The 23,067-nt window shown below is 45.3% G+C and overlaps 2 protein-coding genes across 2 annotated transcripts; both read right to left on the bottom strand.

Moving 5' to 3' along the window:
* Positions 1-542: 542 nt before the first annotated feature.
* Positions 543-1,271, bottom strand: GJD3 (gap junction protein delta 3). Its single transcript, XM_030466064.1, has one exon. The coding sequence runs from the start codon at positions 1,269-1,271 to the stop codon at positions 543-545; it is 729 nt and encodes a 242-aa protein (XP_030321924.1).
* Positions 1,272-4,570: 3,299 nt separating this feature from the next.
* TOP2A (DNA topoisomerase II alpha) lies at positions 4,571-22,487 on the bottom strand. The gene is made up of 35 exons (XM_030465893.1): positions 22,435-22,487; positions 21,985-22,134; positions 21,746-21,836; positions 21,228-21,291; positions 20,582-20,727; positions 20,276-20,373; positions 19,769-19,981; positions 19,387-19,560; positions 19,081-19,182; positions 18,499-18,636; positions 18,195-18,333; positions 17,771-17,928; positions 17,246-17,371; positions 16,671-16,781; positions 16,470-16,575; positions 16,078-16,187; positions 15,230-15,322; positions 14,685-14,799; positions 14,274-14,395; positions 13,943-14,091; positions 13,476-13,707; positions 13,225-13,359; positions 12,903-13,103; positions 12,152-12,347; positions 10,767-10,858; positions 10,032-10,178; positions 9,857-9,940; positions 9,013-9,207; positions 7,963-8,068; positions 7,549-7,689; positions 6,981-7,119; positions 6,793-6,854; positions 6,381-6,503; positions 5,121-5,335; positions 4,571-4,862 (listed from the first exon to the last, which is right to left on the bottom strand). Exons 1-35 carry the CDS (start codon positions 22,456-22,458, stop codon positions 4,716-4,718), a joined length of 4,644 nt encoding a protein of 1,547 aa, XP_030321753.1. The 5' UTR covers positions 22,459-22,487; the 3' UTR covers positions 4,571-4,715.
* Positions 22,488-23,067: the final 580 nt, after the last annotated feature.

A 23,067-nucleotide genomic window follows, 5' to 3' on the forward strand; every position in this document is an offset into this window, starting at 1 on the left:
GGGAGGGTGTTTGAAGAGGGGGAATAGGGTCAGGGCTTCAGCACCCTGAACTTTGGGGGTGTTCTTTGGTGCAGAGGGGCACCCCAGAACTCCCTCTTTGTTGTCCCTGGCTCTGGCTGGGCTAGGGTCCTTCTCTGGGGTCCCTTTTCAGTCCCAAAGCTCTACTCTTTGTAGCCCTGATGCTGCCATGGTGTCCCCCTACAACAGGGACAGTCCTGGACCACAAAGACCCGATGCACTCATAACACCCCCAGCACAGGGTGTGGAACAACTCTAGCCCCCCCCTACCCCACCCCACCGCTGGGCTGGGGGACAGTGGGGGTCAGGGGCGTCCCCGCCGTGGTGCAGGGATGGAACCTGTTTGTTTTTCTTTTGTCCATATTTTTTTTTCCAGCAGCTGCCGGGTGAGGCCCATCCGCCGCCCACAACAGGAACCAGGGGCACTGGGACCCGGCCCGGCCCGGCCCTGCTTCCCCAGCACCAGCCACATACCAGGCTGAGAACAACCACAGCTTGTGCCAGCGATGAGAAGCCAGGACAAGCTACACAGTGAGATCCCCCCGAAGCGGGGGCCCGGGGGGGCAGCAGGGCTCCTTGGCAGCCCCCGCCGGCTGCCCCGGGGCTGGTCCCCGCTCCTCTGGCCGGTGGCAGCTGCCGGCTCGGAGTGGGGGGCCCTTGCGCAGCAGGTGAGCGAGCTCAGCCAGGCTGAGCAGCGCTGAGACCAAGCCCACCACGAAGTAGAAGTGGATGAAGACGGTTTTCTCGGTGGGGCGGGAGACGAAGCAGTCGACGCGGTGCGGGCACGGCCGCCGTCGGCAGACGAAGAGCGGCTGCACCCTGAAGCCATAGAGCAGCGCCTGGCCCAGGAGGAAGCCCAGCTCGGCCGCGATGCGAGCCACCACGCTGCCCACGTAGAAGGGTTGGAGGCGACGGGCACGCTGGCCAGGGGACCCCTCACGCCCCGGTTTGGCCGCCTGGTGCACGGCAAAGATAACAAAAAGGGCGGCGGGGGCCGAGAGCACGACGACGTGGAAGACGAGGAAGCGGTAGTGGGAGATAGGGAAAGCAGCATCGTAGCAGACAGGTTTGCAGCCCGGCTGCTGTGTGTTGCAGACGAATTCCTCCTGCTCGTCCTCGAAGACATCGCTGCCCACCGTGGCCAGGACCAGGATGCGGAAGAGAAGCATCACCACCAGCCAGAACCGCCCCACCATGGGCGAGTGCTCCTGCACCGCATCCAGCAGCGAGCTCAGGAAGCCCCACTCGCCCATGACCACGCTGCGGGAGCAGGGTCAGTGCTGGGGGGATGCTGTGACCCTGGGGACAGACCCCAGTGGGCAGCACAGTCCCTCTAGCTCACCGTCCTCCATGCCAATCCCAACCGCATCACACCATCCCTGCTCCTGGGAGGGTGCCCAGGCAGTGCCAAGCCCCTCTCACCCTGTCACCAGTGTCCCAAAGTGTTTGCTGTGACCCAAGACTCACTGCCCCAGAGTTGGGCCCACCAGTTGAGTCCTGTGGGGCAGGACTGGCAGCTTTCCCATTCCTCATCCTCCCCAGATCCCCCTGAGCCCCCACAGCCCCAGCCCAATAGAATCCAGCCCTGGTACCTGCGGAGGTTGCTGTCCACAGCGTGCCAGCACGCCTGACGCTGGCTGTCCAGGGCTGTCCTGGGACTGTCCGGTCCCTTGTCCAGCTGGGATGGGATGACGGCCCCACAGCCACGCCTGGAGTCCTTTTAAAGCGACAGAGCAGCCACAGGGGCACCCGGAGGGGAGGGAAGGGCTCGGCTCTGCTGAAGGGGCTCAAGGACAGACGCTGTCCCTGCCTTGGTGCCAGCAGCTGCAGGGTGGGCACAGGGGACACAGGACCCCCATGCAAAACTTCCCCCACACCTTGGCATCCCCAGAGCCCAGGACCTGGGGGTACCAGTGCACAGCCCCCAGCTCCCTCAAAGCCACCCCAGCACTGGCATCACTTTCCCAGCCCCGGCAGAGCCTGGGCACATGGGGCCACACCCAGTGGTGCCATGATGGCTCCTGTTCCACAGCCTTGCTTGGGGGATGCTCAGGACTGGTGCCAACCCCTCCTGCTCCATGATGCTGTGCCTAGGCTGTTGGGGCCACAGAGGATCCCAAGGACCATCTCAAGGACCCCAGCTCAGGCATGTGCTGGCAGATGGAGCTGCAGTGGCAGGGGATGCTCTGCAAGGAATCCTCCATGGTGTGACCAGCACAAGTCCCGGTGGCCTTTGTGGGTGCCTCAGAGTCCCCTTCTGGTAATGGGACCAGAGCTCTGGCTGAGGTGGGTCACCCTTGGGCCCTTCTTGCTCCCAAGGGTTGTGCCATGCCCCTGGTGGGCTGGTGGCCAGCACCCCACAAGAGCACTCTGCATCCCTGAGACCCCAGTCAGAGAGACAGAAAATCCTGGTACGGACCCCAGATTGAACACTCTGTGTGTGTTCATGGACAGAGCTACACCTTTGGGGTGATGGTGGGGTTACAGGAGCAGTGACACAGCCAGCTCAGTGCAGCCACGGCCTCACCCTTTGCTGTGCAAGTCGCGACAACTGATTCTCGGGGCGGGCACTTGCAGGCAGGAGCTGTAAATAGCTCGGCCCCTCGGCAGGGACGCGCCAGAGACGCTCTCCAGAGCCCAGCAGTGGAAAATCTGACAGCGCTTTCCACACTTGACTGGGTTCCAGCAAAGCACCTCGGTGGCACCGATAGTGCCAGCACCTGGCTGTCGCGCCATGGCTGGTGGGGGACAGGGGGCCCCGTGGTTTTCCAGTTGGTCCTGCAGCTCCCTTTGTGGGGTGAGGCACCAGCCTGGGAGATGGAGATGTCACAGGTGGGTCCCTGCTTGGCCACCAGTGCCAGCCCAGGGGCTACCACCAGCTGCTCAGAGCCTGCAGGCACAGTGGCAGCTCCACACCAACCCTGTGTCAGCCATATGTGATGCTCTGGGGGCTCTGGGGTGCTGAGCACCCAGGTGTGGGCACATGGGAATCACTTCATTAGCAATCTTGGCCCCTTGTGCCATGGGGAGCCCCTGCTAAGCCATTTCTGCCCCCCCACACCCAGTGACTTCAGTCTCAGATGTGGCTTAGCACAACCCAGCACTCTAGAGGAAGCTTTCTAGCCCAGGAGTGTTGGAACATTTTGGGAACCTCAGCACCACTCACCTATAGCCACAAAAGCAGAAGCTGGGTCTGTGCTGGCATATGCCGAGTGCCACATGGCTGTTCACAGGAATTGGGAAACCTTGGGGGGTGGTTTTGCACAGCCATGGCCTTGGCAGTGAGGAACTGGCATAGGAAACTGTCCTGCACAGAGCAAAGCTTGTGCCAAGCCCACACCACTTCATCATGGCTGAGCAGAGGGCTTGACACAAGCTCTCCAATGGTCATTTCCATAACAATGCCAAAATTGGCTAAATCAGCACTGGAAATAACCTCAGAAATAATGAGCGTGGTTTGACAATGGAGCTGACCCATTTTAGAGCAGTCTTGGCAGCAGAGGGTGGGAGCTGATGGCCTCTTGCTCCTGAGAAATTCTGAGCTTCAAGTGCTCAGCCATGAATAAAGACAACTCATGGGTCTGGAGAGCCGGCACAAGGGAAAACGGAGGGAAGAGGCAGCTGAGGACAACTCCTTTATTGAACAAAGCTTGAGAAAAAACACTTTCATTACATAAACATTAAAAAGGACAGAAACAGAGGACAAGAAGAAAAACACAAAAATATTTAAATAGACAGTCAAGAAATATGCCTTAGTGCTCCTTCCAACATAACGAGAAAAAATACCCCAGTGAAGAACCTTGCCCTGCTTCTGCTGAGGAAGCTGAGGGCTGGAAGGTCTGAGCACCCAGTGACACCGAGGTGATAGAGGCCTCACCTTGCAGGGGATGAGGAGACAGCAGTGGGTGCAGCAATTTAGGGCTTTGTGCCCAGAAACACAGAGGCAGGAGAGGCTGCACTCAGCTGAGCACTTCCATGGGACAAGGCATTGGCAGTCATGGGCATCTCCTACCTGAAGATGACTTCTGGGCTGAACCAGTTGAACACAGGGTTTTCTTGGCTGCCAGCCAGAAGATAAAACTGCCAACACGGAGCACAGTGTGGAGACAAGCCTGCACAAACCTCCTTTCCTAAAGCTGCACTTAAAAAAACAAAGACTAAAAACTCAGCGTGGCAGAGGTTGAGCAGTGGGGGCTTGCACAGGCAGAGGGACCTCAAAGGAGACAGAAAACCACCAGCAGGGAGTTGTACGTGCCTTCACCTCACAATGGCCCTATGGTTGTGTAGTTAAAAACTTAAATATTTTATTACTTTTTAAGATCTCTAAAGGGGAAGCTATCTATGGGAGAGGGAATTGTAAAGTATTTGATATGTTCTCAAGTCTACTTAAACATTAAAATGACCACAAAGTGTCAAAAGTTTCCAGCTAGCTAACAGGTAAGATGGGAGTGCATCAGTACTAGCTGGGCATGTGGCTCAGGTATTCACAAGAAAAGGGGAAGGGTGGTTCCTGTTTAAACAAAGCTGAATTATTTTAAAAAAAAGATAGTTGTATTCACTTGTAAAAAATATTTTTGGACTATCTTAAATTAAATGAAAATATTTCCTAGCCTGAGTTGTTGCTCTTTGGTGAGTTAAGAGCTCTGCTGAAGGCTGGTTGGTGGTGGATTAGCAGTTTAAAATCTTTATAAAAAAATTCAGAACATATCATCCTCATCAGATGACTCCAGGTACCGGACAGGCTTTTTGAGACGTCCAGGCCTGGTCCGGGGCACGGCTGCTGCGGAGCTGCCTGCGTGAGGCTCTGACTCAGAGAAGCTCTCATCATCTTCCACCTTGGATTTCTGGAGAGAAAGCAGAGTCAAGAAGTGAATCATGAATCTGAGCATAAACAGGACACACAATTAGCATAAAAGGCACCACAGTGTCACAGGCAAAGGGATTGTTTGGACCGTTGAGATCAAATCTGGGGTCTGTGTGCCTGAGCCCCCCCCCCTTTCCCACCCCTAGATAAAGATGGGTGTCACACAGGAGGTGCTGCCAGAACAAACAGCTCCCCACACCGGGTGCATCCCAGCTCTGAGGGGCATCAGGGCACAAACCTTTACTGCAACTGATACAGAAGCTTTTGAGTCGTAATCCGAATCCGAATCCAGAGAGCTTGGGGGCCTCTTGTTCCCTTTCCTTCCCTTGTCAGACTTGTCACCTGCTGCTCCAGATGCAGAATCCAGGGATCCCCCCTTTGCCACTGTCTTGGTGGATTTGGGAGCAGTCTTTTTTTTCTTGGCCAGAAGATCCATGATGGAGGGCTGGTTACCTGTAAGAAAGCTTGGTCAGACCCTTGTTTGCTGCCTCATAGTTTGGGAATCACTTCAGCACTGCACTACAGCACCAGGTCAGTGCACAGGTCATCTCACTTTGGAGCCTGGGCTTCCAGAGAGATTGCTCTTTACTGAGATGATGAGAAGGGGGGTGTTTATCTGCTTAGTTCCACTACATTTAGAGAATCAAATTAAAGTGGACCCAAAGCAATTTCCAGGCTATTTCAGACTGAAAAGCCTTCAACTCTCAAGGCTGTGTAACCAAGCTTAAATAAACCTTAGAAACTTTTTCACAGGGAAGGCAGGCATTTACCCTCTACACTGAACAGTTACTTGTGCAGTTCATTCTCACCTATATTTGGACATTTTTATAACAGCCTCTTGAAGCATGTCTCCAAGTTAAGCTGAAAGGAGCAGGGCCATTCCTAAATGATAATGGCCTTTCACAATTTAGGAGGGAAAAAACCCAGCTATTTTGCTGTGAAGTGACATACTGCTTTACTGCTGGGATCAAAACCCAGTGATGGAATATGCAAAACAGCTCCCAAAGTTTGACAAAGACCCCGGGCAGCTCAGTTTAAAAAACCTGAGTCAAATGCTGTAGATTTATGAGGTCAAACTAGCACTAAATAGATCAAGTTACCCCAAAGAAGCTTTTCTTCTTCCTGGGAAGCAAGCTACCCAGGAGCTTTCTTCCCAAAAAGACATGAAGTAGAACATTGACTGCAAGACACAAATTCCACTCGAATTATTTCTGCCAAGTATTACATAGCACTGTAGGAAACATTCACTTTTCCTGTTCCCAAACTAGAATTCACTCCCCTCAAGCATGTCCGAGATGAACAAGAACATAATCTGTTTGGAAACAAACTTCTTTAAAAATGACAACAACTCAGCAACCTTGGCCACAAACCTTAGATTTTTCTGAAATGAAAAGTTTTTTCAAGCCTATGAATGCCTTAAAAAAAAATTCACTCAGACTTGTTTTCCACAGGAACAGTAATTGTTAACTAAAAATGCTCTAACTAAACTTTGCCTTACCCTCCATGGCCATGGCTCTCTTAGCTGCAGGTTTTTTAGATGTGGCCTTAATGGGAGGTGCAGGGACAGAGGGAGCTGCAGGAGCCTGACTCACATTTTCATTAGCGACATCTTGGACTTGAACTGAATAAAAAAGCAGAAAATAAGTCTGAAAGTCAGATTATCTCCTTTGGCTATAAAGATTAGAGAGGACAAAATGTTGATCCACTTTACAAAAAGAACAACTATTAAAACTGGATTAATCACACATTCAAGTTAGAAATAAACAAAAATTGCACTGAAGCCACCTTGGACCTTGGCATCAAAGTTTCTTTGCAAGATCTGTGACTAAGGGGTCAGTCCCACTCAGAGCCCAGTGCACTCTCCTGGGGCTTCAGGAACAGCAACAAGGTTTAGAAGGTCTTGTACTCACCAGGGATAGTGCTTTGTACTGGCTTTTCCTTAGGAGCTTTAAATGTTTTCTCAGTGGTTGCCCTAGAAGACAAAACCCCAAGTATTTTTTCAACTTAGGATGCATTAAACAGGTGCACTGAAGATTTATTAATTTCTCTGTAGCACACGCATAACTAATTGCCAGTGCCAGTGTGGAGAAATACTCACTTTGGAGCTGCTCTGGGCTTGGGAGCTGGTTTTTCTCTTGACTGTGTGCTGTCATCACTGTTGCCCTGAAATTCAGACTCCTCATCTGAGCTGGAGAGGTTTGCTTCTGAGTCTGAACTGATTACAGTCTTGACTTTGGCTGATGAAATGACACAGAAGTATTATTTTACACATTTGGCAATATGCAGCTCAGGTTCTTTTTCACCATTGTAGCTGCAGTTATTAAAAAAAAAAAAAAATCCAAATAAAACCAAGCAGATACTGAGACTGCCAGTGAGAAAACTCCAAATCCAAAGTGTATTCTGCACATGCTTGCCAATGCCACATTTGATTTGCTAAGATAGTTGTGTAATTAAAACAAATAACCCTTCTCTAGTTGCCCATTTCTGCTTTTCCTTGAAAAAATTAAAATCTGCTCAAATGTTAGAGTTGTTACGTACAGTAAAATAAAGAAGCCTCTTAAAAATTATTCTTGACTGATATCTCAGACTCTGGAAGCTCTCTGAACAGTCTGTTCCATTTTCTCCCCCGTGGACTGTCCCTCCTCTGCATTGGTGTCATCACTCACCTGCTGCTTGGCGAACCACTCTCTCTCTTGGAGGAGGTGCCTCAAAATCAGACTCTGAATCAGAGCCTGAGTCAGACCAAGGGTTTCGCTTCTTCATTTTCTTTACTGGCTTAAATGGTAGAGTGGCCTGTTTCTTAGCACCTGAAAAATATTGGGAATCAGGACGAACCCCTGAACTTCCAGCAGTCCAAGCTCAGCTTGGAAATGCATTACTCAGTTTGGAGGATTCTGGCTAAACCAAAGAGAAACAGTCATCTATCCTGCCTGTTGTTCAGGATCACTTGCTCTCTCACCTAGTTTTTCCAAAAATACCAATCCTAGATGTTACTCATCACCTTCAGGAAGAGGTCAGATAACCAAATTAACAATCCTTCCCCTCACTTTCCATTGATGGAATAACACAAAAACATTTACCTGGCTTAGTTTTAAGCTTCTGCACTAATCTCTGCTTTAAGCCTGTGGACTCTTTGTCTCCTGATGTGCTTTCTTCTTGATTCTCATCAAATTCATTTTTTTCACTCTGGAGATTCAAGGAGATATCAAACAGATCGTGAGGCAGATGACACAATCAGAAGAGGGACACAAATGTAGAAAGGAGTGACTTATTTTTAGATGCATGAAAGTGAGATAAGAAATCTGAGTTTGTGAAACAAAGTACATGTAAAATTGATTACAGCCAAGTAAATCAGACATGATCTGGCCCCAGATCAGGTGACCTAAACCACAAAATCCAACATTAACAAAAACAGGAACTTTGTCCCCACTTGTGTGAGTGCCCTGGTACTGCCCCTGTGTGCTGCTGGTGGGGCTCTGGGGTGTGTTGAGGATGCAGAACTGAACAGGGTGGGTTAAAAACAACAGTGCAAAAAGTTATATTGGAAAAACAGTCAGATGGAACCATCTGTAGGAAAGGAGCAATATGCCTGGCTTACAGGTCAAAACAGGTGAGGGGATATTTTAGTTTTCTCTGTTGCAAATGGCTGAACGGGGCAATTTCAACCAGCCCTACAAAAAGACAAATCTTCTTTATCTCCTTGATATTAAGAACTATAACAGCATTAATGGGCTGAAAGCATTACTGGAAATGCAAAGGCTGCTCTAGAGAAGGGAATTTACTAGCTGTATTTTCTGCCTGCTAGAGAACCCAAGACACCTAGAACAACTTTACTTGCATTTGTAAGCTACATTTTCATTTGTAAGCTACCAACCTATCTCTGACAGTCTGATATATGCTCTTGCCATAAGATTTTCCTCTAAGCCATCTCCTGATACATTAGCAAATCTGTTCTTCTTTAGACTAAGAAACATCCATTTTCAGTGCTCCTCATGTCCTAAGATTCTGTCCCTTTCCCTGAATTGCTGCTTCATCGGGACAAGTTCACCTAACAAGAACTTGCATTTCTTTAGGACTGTATTGAATCAGATGTAAAGAAACATTAACCATTGAAAATTTTTCCTTTTTACCTTTTTCTTTTTATTTCTCTTCTCTGCCTCTGCCTTCATCTCTGCAGTTACTCGAGGAACAACCCTTACACCACGAGGTGATGGCATTACTTCTGCCAGCTGAGCCTTCTTCACCTTTGCTTTCCCTCCTTTTCCCTTTAAAGGTTTACCAGCCAACCCTGCCATCTCGTCCTGGAGTTGCTGGGCTTCCACTGCCTGCAGAGGTGAGTATAAAACAATACAGCCATGAGAATACAAAGAAACAATTAATGTCCTCCTGAAACAAACACCATCACAGCCCCTGCAGTAAGGCATTCTGTGCTTGCTGGATAGATTTCCTACCACCAGTTTAACTGCAGCTTCCTGCTCTGGTACAGATTCCCACATTTCCAAACACTGGTTTAAGCCAGAACTGTAGTTTGGCTACTGGGGGTAAGAAGGGACAAAGGCAGTAGCCAGGTGTGAAGGTGCACAGACACCAGCCCACAAGCTGGGCTCTGTTCAGGAAGATCCAGACATTCCCTCCCCTTTTAGTGCCTAAAAAGCCCTCTGGATCTACATCTTCTCAGACTTTATCCTTGTACTATAGTTTTCTCTTCATCCCTCCTAAAACACCTCTTCTCTATTCAAACTGGTAATTGACCTCCTTCCAACGGCCACGTAGGTGGTTTAACTCCCCAGCCCAGAGCTGTAGTAAGTGCTACTCCTATCCAAGCTGGGAAGGTGAAGAAAGCTTTCATTCTTCTCAATGTGTGCCAGACATAGGGGTTATGGTTTTTGGTTTCCTTGTAATGGCAAAAATCAATAAAAAGCTGGTGGACAAAACTAGGGGGAATTCAGTCATCTGCTCTGAATGCTGACATACATCAAGTGCTTCAACAAAGGCAGCAAGGTCTTCCTTCCACAGATCACTGGGTTTCTTGCTCTTGAGGTTTTCCAGCTCCTTTTCCTAAAGGGAATCACAGATAACCAGTTACATTTTAATCTACCAAGAAAAAAATTATATAACAATGCTCTTGTAAGAAAAGGAAGGAACATACTTTGTTATCTCTCTGCTTACAGAGCTCATCTTTCTTTTCTTTAGTCAGATACCAAAGGGGCATATTCAGTAGATAGTTGAAGTCTGGTCCAGAAGTTGCAGCTGATTCTTTGTCATTCTCTTCCTCCTCCTCCTCTTCCTCTTCTTCCTGAGTGTGGATTTACAACATTTCTCAGCAAATACACTGACATACAAGGGCAGACCTATTGACCAAGTTTGGACTGACTGCATCACAGGTACCCCGTGTGCCTCTGGTGTCCTCAACTCTTCTACAACAATTCAGAAATAGAGTGAAGTTACACTTGTTAAAACCTCAGCTGCTCTTGTACAGAAGGATCCATCTGCAAGAAAATTCACCACATCTTTTGCTCTACTCTTGTTTGGTATCTGTGTCTTGACAGTCCAGGTTCTCTCAGGCTTCTTAAAGCTGTCATCTTGCTCACAGACCTTCTAAAGCTGTCCCACAGGTGTAAGGAAATCCTTAAACAACAGCAGAAATTGGGTGGCAAGAGGGCTTGACCAGACAGACTCAAACTCAAAGAACTGGATCCCAGCAACTCCCAAACAAGGGAACAAATTTCTGCTTATCTTGTTTCCTACCACAGATGTACCAGATGTACACAACTTCTTGAATCCTACAAATTAAAAAGCAACCTGGGCTTTTTCCTGGGAATTATGAGGCTACAGCAGTAGGGGCTAGTTTGGGTCTAGTTAGAGAGGGTGACTGAAACATTACCTTTTTCTGTGATTCCTTCCAAGCCTTCACTGGATCAGATTCATACCCTCTCTGAATCAGAACTTGAATCAGCTCTTTCTTGGGTTTGTTTTCTGTAAAGAAACATTTTAGCATTGTCAGTTAGTGACCACTGCCAATCACTGGTAAGACAGATGGGCTTTAAATTTTGGATCCCATGGCTCTGGCAGCTCAGTATCCTACAAGACCCTAAGCCTTTCTTCATCAGAGATGGGAGATGTGGACAAGCCTGAAATAACACCTAAAAAGCTCCTAAATAGGAGGTGACTGGTCAGGTTTGCTCCTATGCCTGCCAGAAAGATGTAAATATTTTTTCTTCTTTATTTCTATATGTGTTTCTCCTGCTCTTAAGTTGTTTTTGAACTTGAAAAAAAAGGTGTGATAGTATCAAAAAGGTTTTGCAATAATAAGCAGGCAGGTACAGGAAAAATAACCCTGATAGCACTGAAAGGCTTTGGTATAGCTTGCACCTCATTAGACTTCACCTGGGAAATGTATGGTACCAGTGCCCCAGCCCACAGAGATGCTCCAGCTAGAATTTGTTCCTTTTAAGATATCAGAAGCAATCAACCATGAGATACAAACACAAATGAAACAAGCTCTGTCAGCCTTGGAACTGCTTATTACTAAAACCCAAGAAAATGCATTTCAAGGGAATTATTTCTCTTCCTTGAGTCAAGTCAAACAGAGACAGGCTGTTGGGATTATTGAGCTGCCTTCAGACACAAACCACAAAGCATCTTATGACACTTTGTCTAGCTGCTTCCTCCATAAACACAAGTGAAATACAGACAGCCTTTTAGACTGAGGTGGAAAAGTTGACTGAAAAATTTGAATGCTGGGAACAAAGATCTGTTTCTTTTTCTAGCTCATGATTCTCAGATGCTGCTAACTTGAATATCTTCTAACTTTGAAACCTCAGTCCACTGAAAAGATGGTTTGGAGTATTTTTTGCAGGGGGTCAAAGCTAACAGAGAGAGATACAGGTTCTTCAGAAGTCTGCACTTGAGCAGAAAGCACTGCCCCTTTCTAGCCCTACCAGTCCTTAACTCTTCTTCCTACCAAGTCATAAATAGATAGGAATTATTGCTTAACTATTAAAAAAAAATGCTACTCTCAAAGGAGTGTCAGCCACACAGCAGGAAAGCTGTACAAGTATCCTGCTTTAATTAATATATAATATGCTCTGCAGCCCAAGGATACTCTGTGAGGCATTTTCCTCTTGCATGTTACTGGAAGGGAAAGATAAGCCCTGGTGTAGTTTGTTAAGAGCCAGTATGGGGCTGAAGGGGTGCTGACAGAACTCAAGGGAGCACCTGGTTCCCCCTCCTGGTTTCATAAACCAAGTAACCAGGAACAATGCATACCAATGACAATTTTGCCATCTATTTTCTCCAGGATGAAACGAGCCTGGTTGCTCAGTTTTGCAGACTCTGCAGCCAGCATTCCAATCAGCCATTCCTTTCGTAAATTGTAGTACCGGAGCCTGAGTTCAAAGAACTCCTTCAGAATATCCTGGGGAGAGTCGTACTTCTTGAGAAAGCCAACGTGGTCAAAAAGAACCTAGATGAAAGAAAAGAGGAGTTATGATGATAAAATTGATTTCCAAACCTGCTAAAATTACCTACAATGCAAATGTGACAGTGCAAGTGAATCACTGGCCAACCAATTCTAAAACTTTAGTGTTGCTTTGGAAATAACTTAGTTTGCAAGCAGCAGAGAAAACCTTAGAATTTCAAAGTTCTTGAAAATGCACAATAGGGTTAAACTTATTTGAATCTTAAAGCTATCTGTGGGATAAACATCCTGCACCAAGCTTTACACATTGTCTGAATCCAGACACTCAATGGCAGTGCTGATGTCACAACAAAGGCCTCTGAACTGTGTGATTTCAGATCACTTTGGCTCCTTCAGGCAAAACCAAACCTCTCTGCACCCATTCCCCAGCGAGCCTCTTAACCTTTTGAAGATTTATTTAGTAAGCTGATTTAAAACCAATAGCAGCAGAAAAAAACAAAGTGAGTAGGTTAATGCACAAGAGTATTTCATACATGCAGCAACTGCAGCTGTCCACAGTCTGAGTTAAACCAAGAACATTTGGCAAAATCTGTGACATACCATGGAGTTGCATGTTAAATTTGTTTGGAGTTTGAAGACCTTGTGCAGCCCCACTGAGTTAGCTTCAACTAGTTTTTCTTCAGTCATCTTCACCACAAACTTCACTGTCGTGTCTGTGTGATATTCTTTATAGTCTGTGATTAGTGGGGGTGTCTTCTCAGTCCCGTTTAACATTGGCTCCAGAACTTGCTCTTTGTAAGTCTGAGAAAACAACCAAAGTCAGACCCATGTTTTCCAGGAAGATGAAAAGCTCCAAAGCCCACTTATCCCATTTTGTTCTACAGAGCAACAGATACATTCCTCAGGTAAATTCACCCTTTACCTGTGTCCATGTTCTGACAGGCAGCTCAGTGATCTCAATGGTTGTAGAATCAAGGATAGACACTTCACCACTTATCACATACTGATTAGGTCCCAGCTCATCTATTGTGCCTTTGAAATTCTTGTAACTAGGAAGCTAAGGAGAAAAGAGAAGAATAACATTGTGTTGATGCTTCTCTTAAGCACTTCCATGAAATGCTCCAATGTGTGCTGAATAAACTAAGGAGACTTTTTCTTAAATACATTCTTTACCATTGGCAATGGCTCTTGTCCATCCATCAGACGAGTAATGTTATTCACAACTTCCCTGATATCAAAGTTGGGGATCTTGCAGGACCAGCCAGTACCAATCCCTTCTGCCCCATTTATCAGCACCATTGGGATGATGGGGATATACCATTCTGGCTCCACACGTTGATTGTCATCATAAAGAAACCTCAGGACATTGTCATCCGTGGGTGGGAACAGCAACCGTGCAAGTGGGCTAGAAGGGAAAAGAGAATTTGAGCCCAAATCCTCATCACATTGCTCCCATCTCCATGTTCTCTGAAATCATAACCAAGATTACATGTCTGAATATAGGAGCCAAATCTCACTTCTGAGTGTACAAGTAGTCCAAAGTTTTAGAGGGAAAACCATTTTTCCTTTTAACTGCTGTCAAATTGAGTCCTGTAACATGCCAAGAATGTTTAGGACAGAAAGAAATCTTTCATTCTGACCTGAGCATTGTAAAGATGTATCGAGGGCTGGCAGAGTCTTTCCCACCATGCAGTCTTGTGCCAAACTGACCAATAGGCTGTAGCAAGTTGAGGTTGTTACTGCCCACGAAGTTCTGAGCCAAGTTAATAATAGTCATCATCAGTGATGCCTGCAACAAAAGAAGGTTCAAAGCTAAAAATAGTGAAGTATTAATAGTGGATACACAGCCAGTTTGCTTTGGCTTTTATACTGAAACATCTAATCCTGCCATAGAGGCATCTCAACTGTCAAGTCAGGGCTTTTTTGCCTTTCATTTAATAAGCATTTTGCACAATGAGGCCAGGTTCTTACTTCACCATGATGGTATGAGGACATCTCAGCTACAGAACCAGCCAGCTGAGCAACCTTCACCTCCCGCTTATCGTTTCGTTTGAAACATGTGAACAGAACTTTTCTCTGACCTGGCTTCAGACCTGTATAGAAAGAAAGGACCTTGTGATTAGAATGCATAATGTGTTTCTGCTCTCTAGAGAATAAGATCTACTTATACCCCGAAAATTCTGCACCAGCAGAGTAAGGTGTGTGCAATAATATACTAAAAACCAGACAAGACGTTTAAGCAAAAGATTAAAAAAACTTCAAATAGTAGAAAACAGACTTCAGAATGCAGCAGGTTACCCTGATTCTGATGAAATGACATACACCTATTTGTTAAATTCTGGTGAATGCACAATGTGCAGTCACTGTCATGAGATAACTCACCATCAACCAGTGACGGAATTGAGCGTTCATTATCTGAGTTTGAGAACAGAACTAACTCCTTGTTGATGAAGTCGTTGTATGTCAGGTAACTGGTATCTTTCCCATACAGGTATTCCTAAGAAAAAAAGGTGCAAGATTGTCTTAATTTTCACAAGGCCTAATCTCTTAGCTTATTAAAATGGAAGCTCATTGTAACACTGGCTAAAGGCAGCTCACAGCATTCTTAGCATGGCAAAGTGAACCATCACTTCCCATGATGCAGGCCCACTTTTTGAGAAATAAAAGTATTCATGCAGCCCTACATCATTTGACAGATAGGAGTCAAAAATGAAATTTAACTGCTGGACAGCTGACAGTGAAGCTACACTGATAAGATGGAGAGAAGAAGCTGCTCTGCAAAATCCTGAAACATTTTAGCTGTCCCATAATCCGGTGCCTGCCTGACAGAGTGAGCTGTGAGCAGGTCTGGCATGCTGGGATGAATCTGAGAACAGCCCCAGGAAGGGAGAGGAAACCAGTTCCCTTTGTGTTCCTAAACCTTTTACCTCTGGCAGACCGTGCAGCTTCCGTTGTCTTCTATCCTCCATGAAATTAGTCAGCCACTCCTTTCGCTCTTCTACCTTCTTCTTGCTAAAGGCCTGTGGATTACACAAGGAAAAATAACTCGTTTCTAGACCATTCTGTGGTGCATGCTATGGGACCATTTGGGAAAAAGAAAGCACACAGAAGAGTTTACCCAGGAGAGCAACATGCTAAACAGGCTGAGTTCATAGACTGAGTGCAATAGAAGGTTCTTGTTGCCATTTAAAAGCATAATTTCTACCAGGCTTTAAAAGACATGGTAGTTAAGTTTAAATGTATGTATTTTTTTACATAATAATGGAAATTAAAAGCAGATTTCCCTATTAATATTTTTTTTGGGAAAAAAAAGAGGTTTGGGCCTTTCCTAATAGCTCAGAAGACTTAATAGTCAATGCCTACTGGAGGTGAAGAAGTTCACAGAAGTGAGGACTGTTTTAATCCACTGGTGAAACGTTTTATAGGCAGAAAACCTGGGGGAGAAAGGGGAGGTCTGACTTGGAGAAAACTGCAGCAGAACTTGGAGAGAAATGTTAAAAGGAATATTTACTATTGTGTCAGAAAATGTCAATTGGTTTGTAGTGATTAGTTTGTTCTGAGCTATATTTAAAAACCACCATTAAAAGGGTATTCTTGGCCTGAGGTCCACAGACAGATTTGCTTCTACTGCTTAGACTAAAGCTGTAGCCTTGGTAACAAAGAGATTGCCTCAAGCCCAAAGGCCTCTAAGAGCATTTTAAGAGAAAATGCACAGCACTCTAAGCAGTAGCATACCAAAGGTAGTAAGTCAGCAATTAAATCAAGTGTTAGTTACCAGGGTGATTGCAGCATCATCTTCAGGACCAGAATATTTGAAGCCAATTCGATGTTTAGCCATATCTGCAAAGTATTCTTTAGCTTCCTTTGATGTGCTGGTACCCAAACCTGCAGAGACAACACAAGTTGTTAGGATTAACTTCTTGCACAAATTATGTTACAGTTTGAGAAAATACTTTGCTAAGGTTGGTTCCTGTGATGCATCACATAAATGTGCAGTACCATGACTTACTGAAAATCTAAGTTACTTTAAAACAAGATGTGAGGTATCACAAATCACAGACAAGTGAGCAGCTACCTGTGGTGAAACCCTTTCTGCACAAGCAGGGCTAACTCTGAATTTAATTAAGCTCTTACTTGAGTCATTTAATTTCACCACCTTCTACAAACCTTTGTAGTACTTGATTTTCCATGAATTGTAGTTCTGTGTATTGCTTTTCCATTCTTCAAATTCAGGAATGCTGTAGAATGCAATTTCTTCTTTGTTTTTAGAGGCCTACAGTGAACAAATATTTCAACTGTGAAATGAGAGGCAGGGATTTGGGCCAATGGATCCCCCTGCATTCACCTTAGCATCTACCCAACCCTTACCTTGATGATGGGAGTAATGAATTCCTCCAAAAAGTTGTGTTTTAGAAGAGATGGCCAGTTGTGATGGATGAAGTTGATCAGCAGACCTTTGATATGGGATCCATCTTGATCCTGAGTTACAAAGAAAAAAAGAAAGGCAAGAAAGACATATTAAAGCAGGGACATGATGGAAGTGACAATTGTTGGCTTAATAGAAATGATATCTATTATTCTAACTGATCTGTTAACTTTTACTTCTAAAAAGGTGACAATGTGCTGTTTACTGAAAATTAAGAGAAATAAAAAATGCACATTCTTGGTGGAAAAAAGGTGTCAAAGACCTTGAATCAGCTGGCTGAAAAGGCAGTAAGTATATAGCTGGTTTGTTTTGTTACTCCCCCCCCTCATCTTTGTGTTTTGTTTTGTGGCTGAAAAGACATTTTGACCACTAAAATATAGAATGATAAAAAAGAAATTAAAATAAAGAGAATTAGGTAGAATGATGGCAATGGAAGAAAGGTAGTATTTTCTTTTCCTCTGTATTCAAGAGTTGGGGTTTTTTTCCTCTCCCATTTGTCAGTTTTAGTGAACCTCACCTGATCTGTCATGATCATAATCTTTCCATAGCGAAGACTCTTTAAAGATTCTTGATCTTCATAGTTCTTTTTATATTGCAAACCCACAATCTTGATGATGTTGTTGATTTCAGCATTTTCCATAATCTGGAAAAGATCACAGGGAATAAAAACTTGTCTTTCAGACTTAAAATGTAGCTCAGAAAAGTCTAAAATCATCTGTCATGATGACTGAGCTTTGTCTTGTCAATGTTTGGGGGTTTTTTTTGCTTATTGGAAATTTATCATTTCTAAACTGAAGCCTAATACTGAAATTATTCCAGATAATTCCAAACATTCTCTAGTCCACAACACAAACATTATCCCATCAGGCAAAACACCAAGAAGGACTTCAATAAGTGAGCCTGAAGATGAGAGTAGACTCATGGGTTTCAGACACTACTCCTAGGAGTTAGGGTGCTCCAAGTGTGCAGCCTCAGTAACCTGCTGAGTTACTCAGAGGACACTATGGCCTCTCACACAGACTGGAATGATTTTCCAACTAACCTGCTTATGAGAAGCTTCCCTGACGTTGAGTATTTTCCCACGAAGAGGAAATACCCCATATTTGTCTCTACCAACCACTCCGAGACCAGAGACAGCCAATGTTTTGGCTGAATCTCCCTCAGTCAGGATAAGTGTGCAATCCAAAGAATTCTTGCTGCCTAAAAAAAAAATTAAAATAAAAAAGAAGTCAATTTTCCAATTAAGAAGTGAAAGCAAAGCCTCCATTTTTAAGTATCTCCTGACAGAGGCTTTGTTGCAGTGTGTATAGTAAATGGGGACAAACACAGTAAATGGAACTGTAAAATGGGGATTAACTATAATTACAAGTTCTCATTATCTTTAGGAAACAATTCTTTCATTTGTTGAACAAACATGTTTTAACTGTTTTTGAATTAACTGGTCACAAAGGATGTAGAGCACTTACCAGCATCATTGGCATCATCCAGCTTAGGAACACCCTTAATCTTGGTGTGTTTCACAGCTGAACATTTCTTATTCAGCTGGCTCTGAGCTTTAAATTTTACCCAGTTTAGGATACTTTCAACAATGCCACAGCCAACTGCCTGCAATACAAAAAATAACCCAAACAATTGGGGGAAAAGCCTTGACAATGACAGAATTTCTGTTTCTTTAGTTCATGAGGTTACTTTAAAAGTATGTATTTGCCCCATTAAACCCAAGGTGCAGTTTTACAGGCATCTTGATTATCCATGGATATCAATACTTACACCCTTAATAAATTTTTCACTCAGTTTACAGGTGGAGCCAAAGCTCTTTGCCTGCAGAGTCATGTTCTCCTTAGTCTGAGAGTCAAAGGTTGGGTTTTCAATTAAGGAATTCACAAAAATCCACATGTGGTTCTTCACCTATAGATAAATACAACAAGCATCATACATTACATGGGCTCATTTCAGTCACAGCAGTGTGTTCTGGCATTCTCTTGTCAGAATCAGAGAGGGAAAATGCAGTTATCTGTGGTTTTATGTTTTCCTAGACATCTTGAAGGCATTTAAGGCAGCAAATGAACATTTGTGAATGAAGTTATATGAAGTTATGTCAAGAAATCAGCAGCTCTCAGCCTGCTGTATTATCTAACAGCAAGTTTTAGTGCATCTGCACTGGTGTACAGTGTTCTGGTTACAAACTCCAACAGCCAAAGAGAAGATTGTTAATTATAATAATTAGCAATTTTATACATATTGCCTGTACAATGGATATAAGCATTATCAATGTAGTAAAGCATTACATTGTAGTTACAATTTGCAGTAGTGCCAGAGTTTTGTTTCCCAGGGGGAATTCTGACATTGTACCTGAAAAGGCTTCACTCCAACTCCGTTTTTGTTCTTCTTTTTCACAACATCAATGAGTTTAGCCACAATCTGGTCAGCTACATAATCAACGTGCCTGCCACCCTAAGGGAAAACAGGACCAAAAACCTGGTGGTCAGTACACTGAGAAGAAAAAAAAAGGATGTGTATCTATTTAAAATTTTAAGCTGTGTCTTTGCAATGTTAAACAACTGGGTATTTTTTGCCAACATACATAAGGTTGCAAGTGGGTAAGAATAATGATTAAGAATGACATTAGTTTGACTAAATTAACTACAGGAGAGTTACCTTTGTAGTGGCAATGCTGTTGACAAAGCTAACTTGCTGGAAGCCTTTTTCACTTAAAGTCAAACACACTTCCCAGCGAGAATTCACTTCCTCATGGATAACCTTAAGAGCATTTCCAGTTTCATCCACTTTGTCCTTCAGATAGAGATCCACGTAACTGCGGAATCCTTTCACCTGCAGACAGATGAGAGCAGACAACTCATTTGTAACAGCTCCTATAAATAATTCATCCACTCCTGAAAAACAGGGAAACCACTCGTGTGAAAGTTCCCTTTACTCTGCACAGTGACGTAAATGGCTTCAACTAAATCTCACTTTTTAAGTGGTACAGGAGTTATATGAGAAATAGAGGTATTACTGCTTCAATTAAATGCTCACTTACAGGCAGCCTCTGTCCATTTAGGAAAACTTTGACATCCTTGGTGGATCCAGCAATATCATAGGCTCTTCGAGACATTAGTGCTACAATGTCTTTATCAAGAATATCCATTTTGAATTTTGACAGATCAGGTTGGAAAGTGACACATGTAAAATCTTCTCCATCAAAATATTTCAGTTTCATTTCACCAGCCTTTCCCATGTTGTCTGTCCAGGTCTGAGAAAAGGATGTTTTGTGAGTTGCAAGTCTACCATACCCAAACAACTAGTGTAGTTCTTAAAAGCAGTAAGTTGATTTATGAGCTTTATAAACTTTGACGTTAAAAACCCCGCTGGTTAAAAGCTAGATTCTGATTATGTCTCCTTATTTCATTATTAATTTGAATTCTATTAGGTGGTGCAGTAACTGTGGGCAAATTTATTGCCATCATGATGCACTGAATGCAAGTTACACCTAGATTTTTGGAACAAAAACTGGGTATAGCCTTATTGGAACCAGGAGTGTTCATACCTGCTTGAATAACTTCTTGTATTCACGACATGCAGTTTCCACTGTAAATTTTTTGCTAAATATGTTGCACAATTTGGCTCCATAACCATTTCGCCCACCTGGAATGAGAAGCAAAGCAGACTTGTGCTATTACCTTTGTCCAAAAGTCATCAGAAGGAATTCCAGACTAAAAGGAGTTCAGCCACTTCAGCCACAACTGAAGTACAAGTATTAATAAGCAACAACATCCTACAAACTCAGTAGGTGACTATAAACCCATATTTAATTTGGATTAGTGTTCAAAGAGAATTGTTCCTATTCTCCTACCTGTGACTTTCTTCTCATTATCATCATAGTTGCTGGATGTTAGCAGCTGCCCAAAGATAAGAGCAGGCACATAGACCTTCTCCACTTTGTGTTCAACAACTGGAATACCTTTCCCATTGTTCCATACACTGATTGTGTTGTTCTCTCTAGTGGGGAAAAAACCCAAGAAATGTGTTTTTAAGGCTGCAAGTGACTGAGCTATGAAACAAGTACACAAAAGCTCTGGGGAAAGGCCACCATCTCTCCCACAGCAAATCTCTGTTCAGCAAGTGCAGCAACTGCCAGCAGAGGGAGGACAAGTTAACAAAAATGCACAGATCTGCAGATGCTGTCTATGAAATGGACCACCACACACAAAACTCTTCTATATGTGCTCAACAACAGAATAAAAAGGTTGAGAAGAAGAAAATAGCAACAACAGACAACAACACCACCAACAAAGCAGTAATTTCATCAGTCAGTTCTCTCTAAGAGAACAAGGGACTAAACAAAGAAAAGGCTTTCACAACTGGTGAATTACTTTTAGTCTCACTTGGCTCAGCAGAGCCCTCCAGTACTGCACCAGTTCAGCAGACCAGCAGCTGAGGGAGGAAACAAAACACACTTGAGTTGGGAAGGCAATGAACAAAAATGAAATAAGACTTACACATCAATTGTCACTTTAATGCATGACATGTTTTTATCCCTCTGCTTGTTGTCTGCAGCATTGACTGGAATGGAAAGATTATTGTTATTATATTACATTCTCAATCAAGGCAAAATCATTTACTCCAAAGTGTCTTCAGTGGAATGAATGCAAAAATTCAATACCATGTTACTAATAGCCCTCTGGGTACACAAATATTTTGCAAGTTACATAGACAATACTACAGCTTAATGTAAAAGGGACAACTTTGGGGTGAATTAAATGGGTTTTATAATAAATTGGGCCATTATCCCAGGAATGTCTTTCTATTAATTAGTGCTAATGAAAGGACATTTGTATATAATATTTCTGAGCACAAACCACGTGTTCCCTGCAAACTCTGTTCATCAAATGAAACAACAGACATCACTTGATCAACAATGTAACCAGATAAAAGTACACTTGATAAGTTCTTCCATTTAGTTTCAGCACCCATTAATAACTTATCAATCATTGGCTAGACAGACGGGTCACCTTACCTAGAATCTCATCAAAGATTTTGTATAAGCCAGGCACAAAGGTCACATCTCTGCAGTTAAGGCCCATGTCCTCATCAAAAACCCACATTTGCTGAAAAGAAGGCAAGAAACACCTGAGTCCCCAGGCACAGCTCCCCTCCTGTGCCACCCCTTTGTAATGCTGATGGTTTGGTCTTTATGTGAATTACTTCAGGGGGGGCTCAGATCCACGACCCTGACCCCGGCATCCCCCCCCACACCTGTGTGACCAGCTCCACGGAGCCGATGTAAGTGTCCGGCCGGAGCAGGATGTGCTCCAGCTGCGTCTTCTTCTGGTAGATGTGTTCCACCGAGAGCCCCTTCTTGGCGCCATCGCCCTTGGCCATCCGGGGGTTCTCGTCCGCGATCTGCTGGGGAGAAAGACAGCAGCAGTGAGGGGCTGGGGCAGAGACCGGGGAGGAGCTGGTGTGGGCCCGGGCAGCAGGGAACCCCGACCCGGTACCAGGAGAGAGGAGCCCGAGGATGAGGGAAATATCAGAGGAACAGAGGATCTGAGGGAAGAGCCCGCGAGAGGGACACGAGGAGACCCTAAGGGAGCCCAGCGGGAACTGAGGGAGGCCCGGGACGCGGCGGCGGGGGAACCTGAAGCCCTGCGGGTAGAGGGCTCCGCGACGGGCGGGACACGGGAAGGGTCCGGTGTCCGCACGCACCCGGAGGGGCGATGGGGACTCCATGGAGGCGCCGCGCGCTGATCAGCGGAGGCGATGGCGGCCGCCAACGGCCGGGAGCTTTTCAAGCCTCCGCTCAGCCCGCCGAAACTCTCCGCCAATCCCCGCCGCCGGCCCCCAGCCAGGAGCCAATAGCAGATGGAGGGCGGGGACATAAGCTCCGCCCCTCTCTCCCTCCTGCCAGTTACCAGGAGCTCTGCTCGTTCAAAACCGCCACTCAGAAGGAGCCGTTGCGGGACGGACAGCGCTTTAGACCAATAGAAGAAGAGCAGGGGCGGGCGCTGTGCGGCGGGTCCCTGCGCTGGCCTGGGTGCCAGGGCTGGTGCCGTGTTACTGGGACGCGCTGGGCGCTCCTGGGACCCGCTGGGAGCCTCTGGGAAAACCCAGGGACCTTCCGGGAAAATCCCGGGGATTTACTGGGCTGGCCCTCATGTCACACTGGGCACACCCTGGGGACACACTGGGACACAACACAACCTCTTCAACCCACACCTAGTCCTGGGGTACACACCAGTGGGGTACCCCCCCCCCAGCCGCTCACTGGGGGGCTGCCACCCCACATGGGCACAGACCCAAACCTCGCTGCTGCTGCCCGACCCCTGACCCAGCGCTGCC

Source organism: Calypte anna, chromosome 27, assembly GCF_003957555.1.
Source record: "Calypte anna isolate BGI_N300 chromosome 27, bCalAnn1_v1.p, whole genome shotgun sequence".
Taxonomy (NCBI): Eukaryota; Metazoa; Chordata; class Aves; order Apodiformes; family Trochilidae; genus Calypte; species Calypte anna.

What these genes read in the sequence shown, in the direction of transcription:
- GJD3 (XM_030466064.1), bottom strand. Translation starts at nt 1,271, where the DNA reads ATGGGCGAGTGGGGCTTCCTGAGCTCGCTGCTGGATGCGGTGCAGGAG.
- TOP2A (XM_030465893.1), bottom strand. Translation starts at nt 22,458, where the DNA reads ATGGAGTCCCCATCGCCCCTCCGG. An exon ending in ACAAGAAGTTATTCAAGCAG is followed by an intron (nt 19,982 to 20,275) that starts GTATGAACACTC and finishes TCCTTTTCTCAG; the next exon opens with ACCTGGACAGACAACATGGG. An exon ending in TCATTACTCCCATCATCAAG is followed by an intron (nt 16,576 to 16,670) that starts GTAAGGGTTGGG and finishes TGTTCACTGTAG; the next exon opens with GCCTCTAAAAACAAAGAAGA.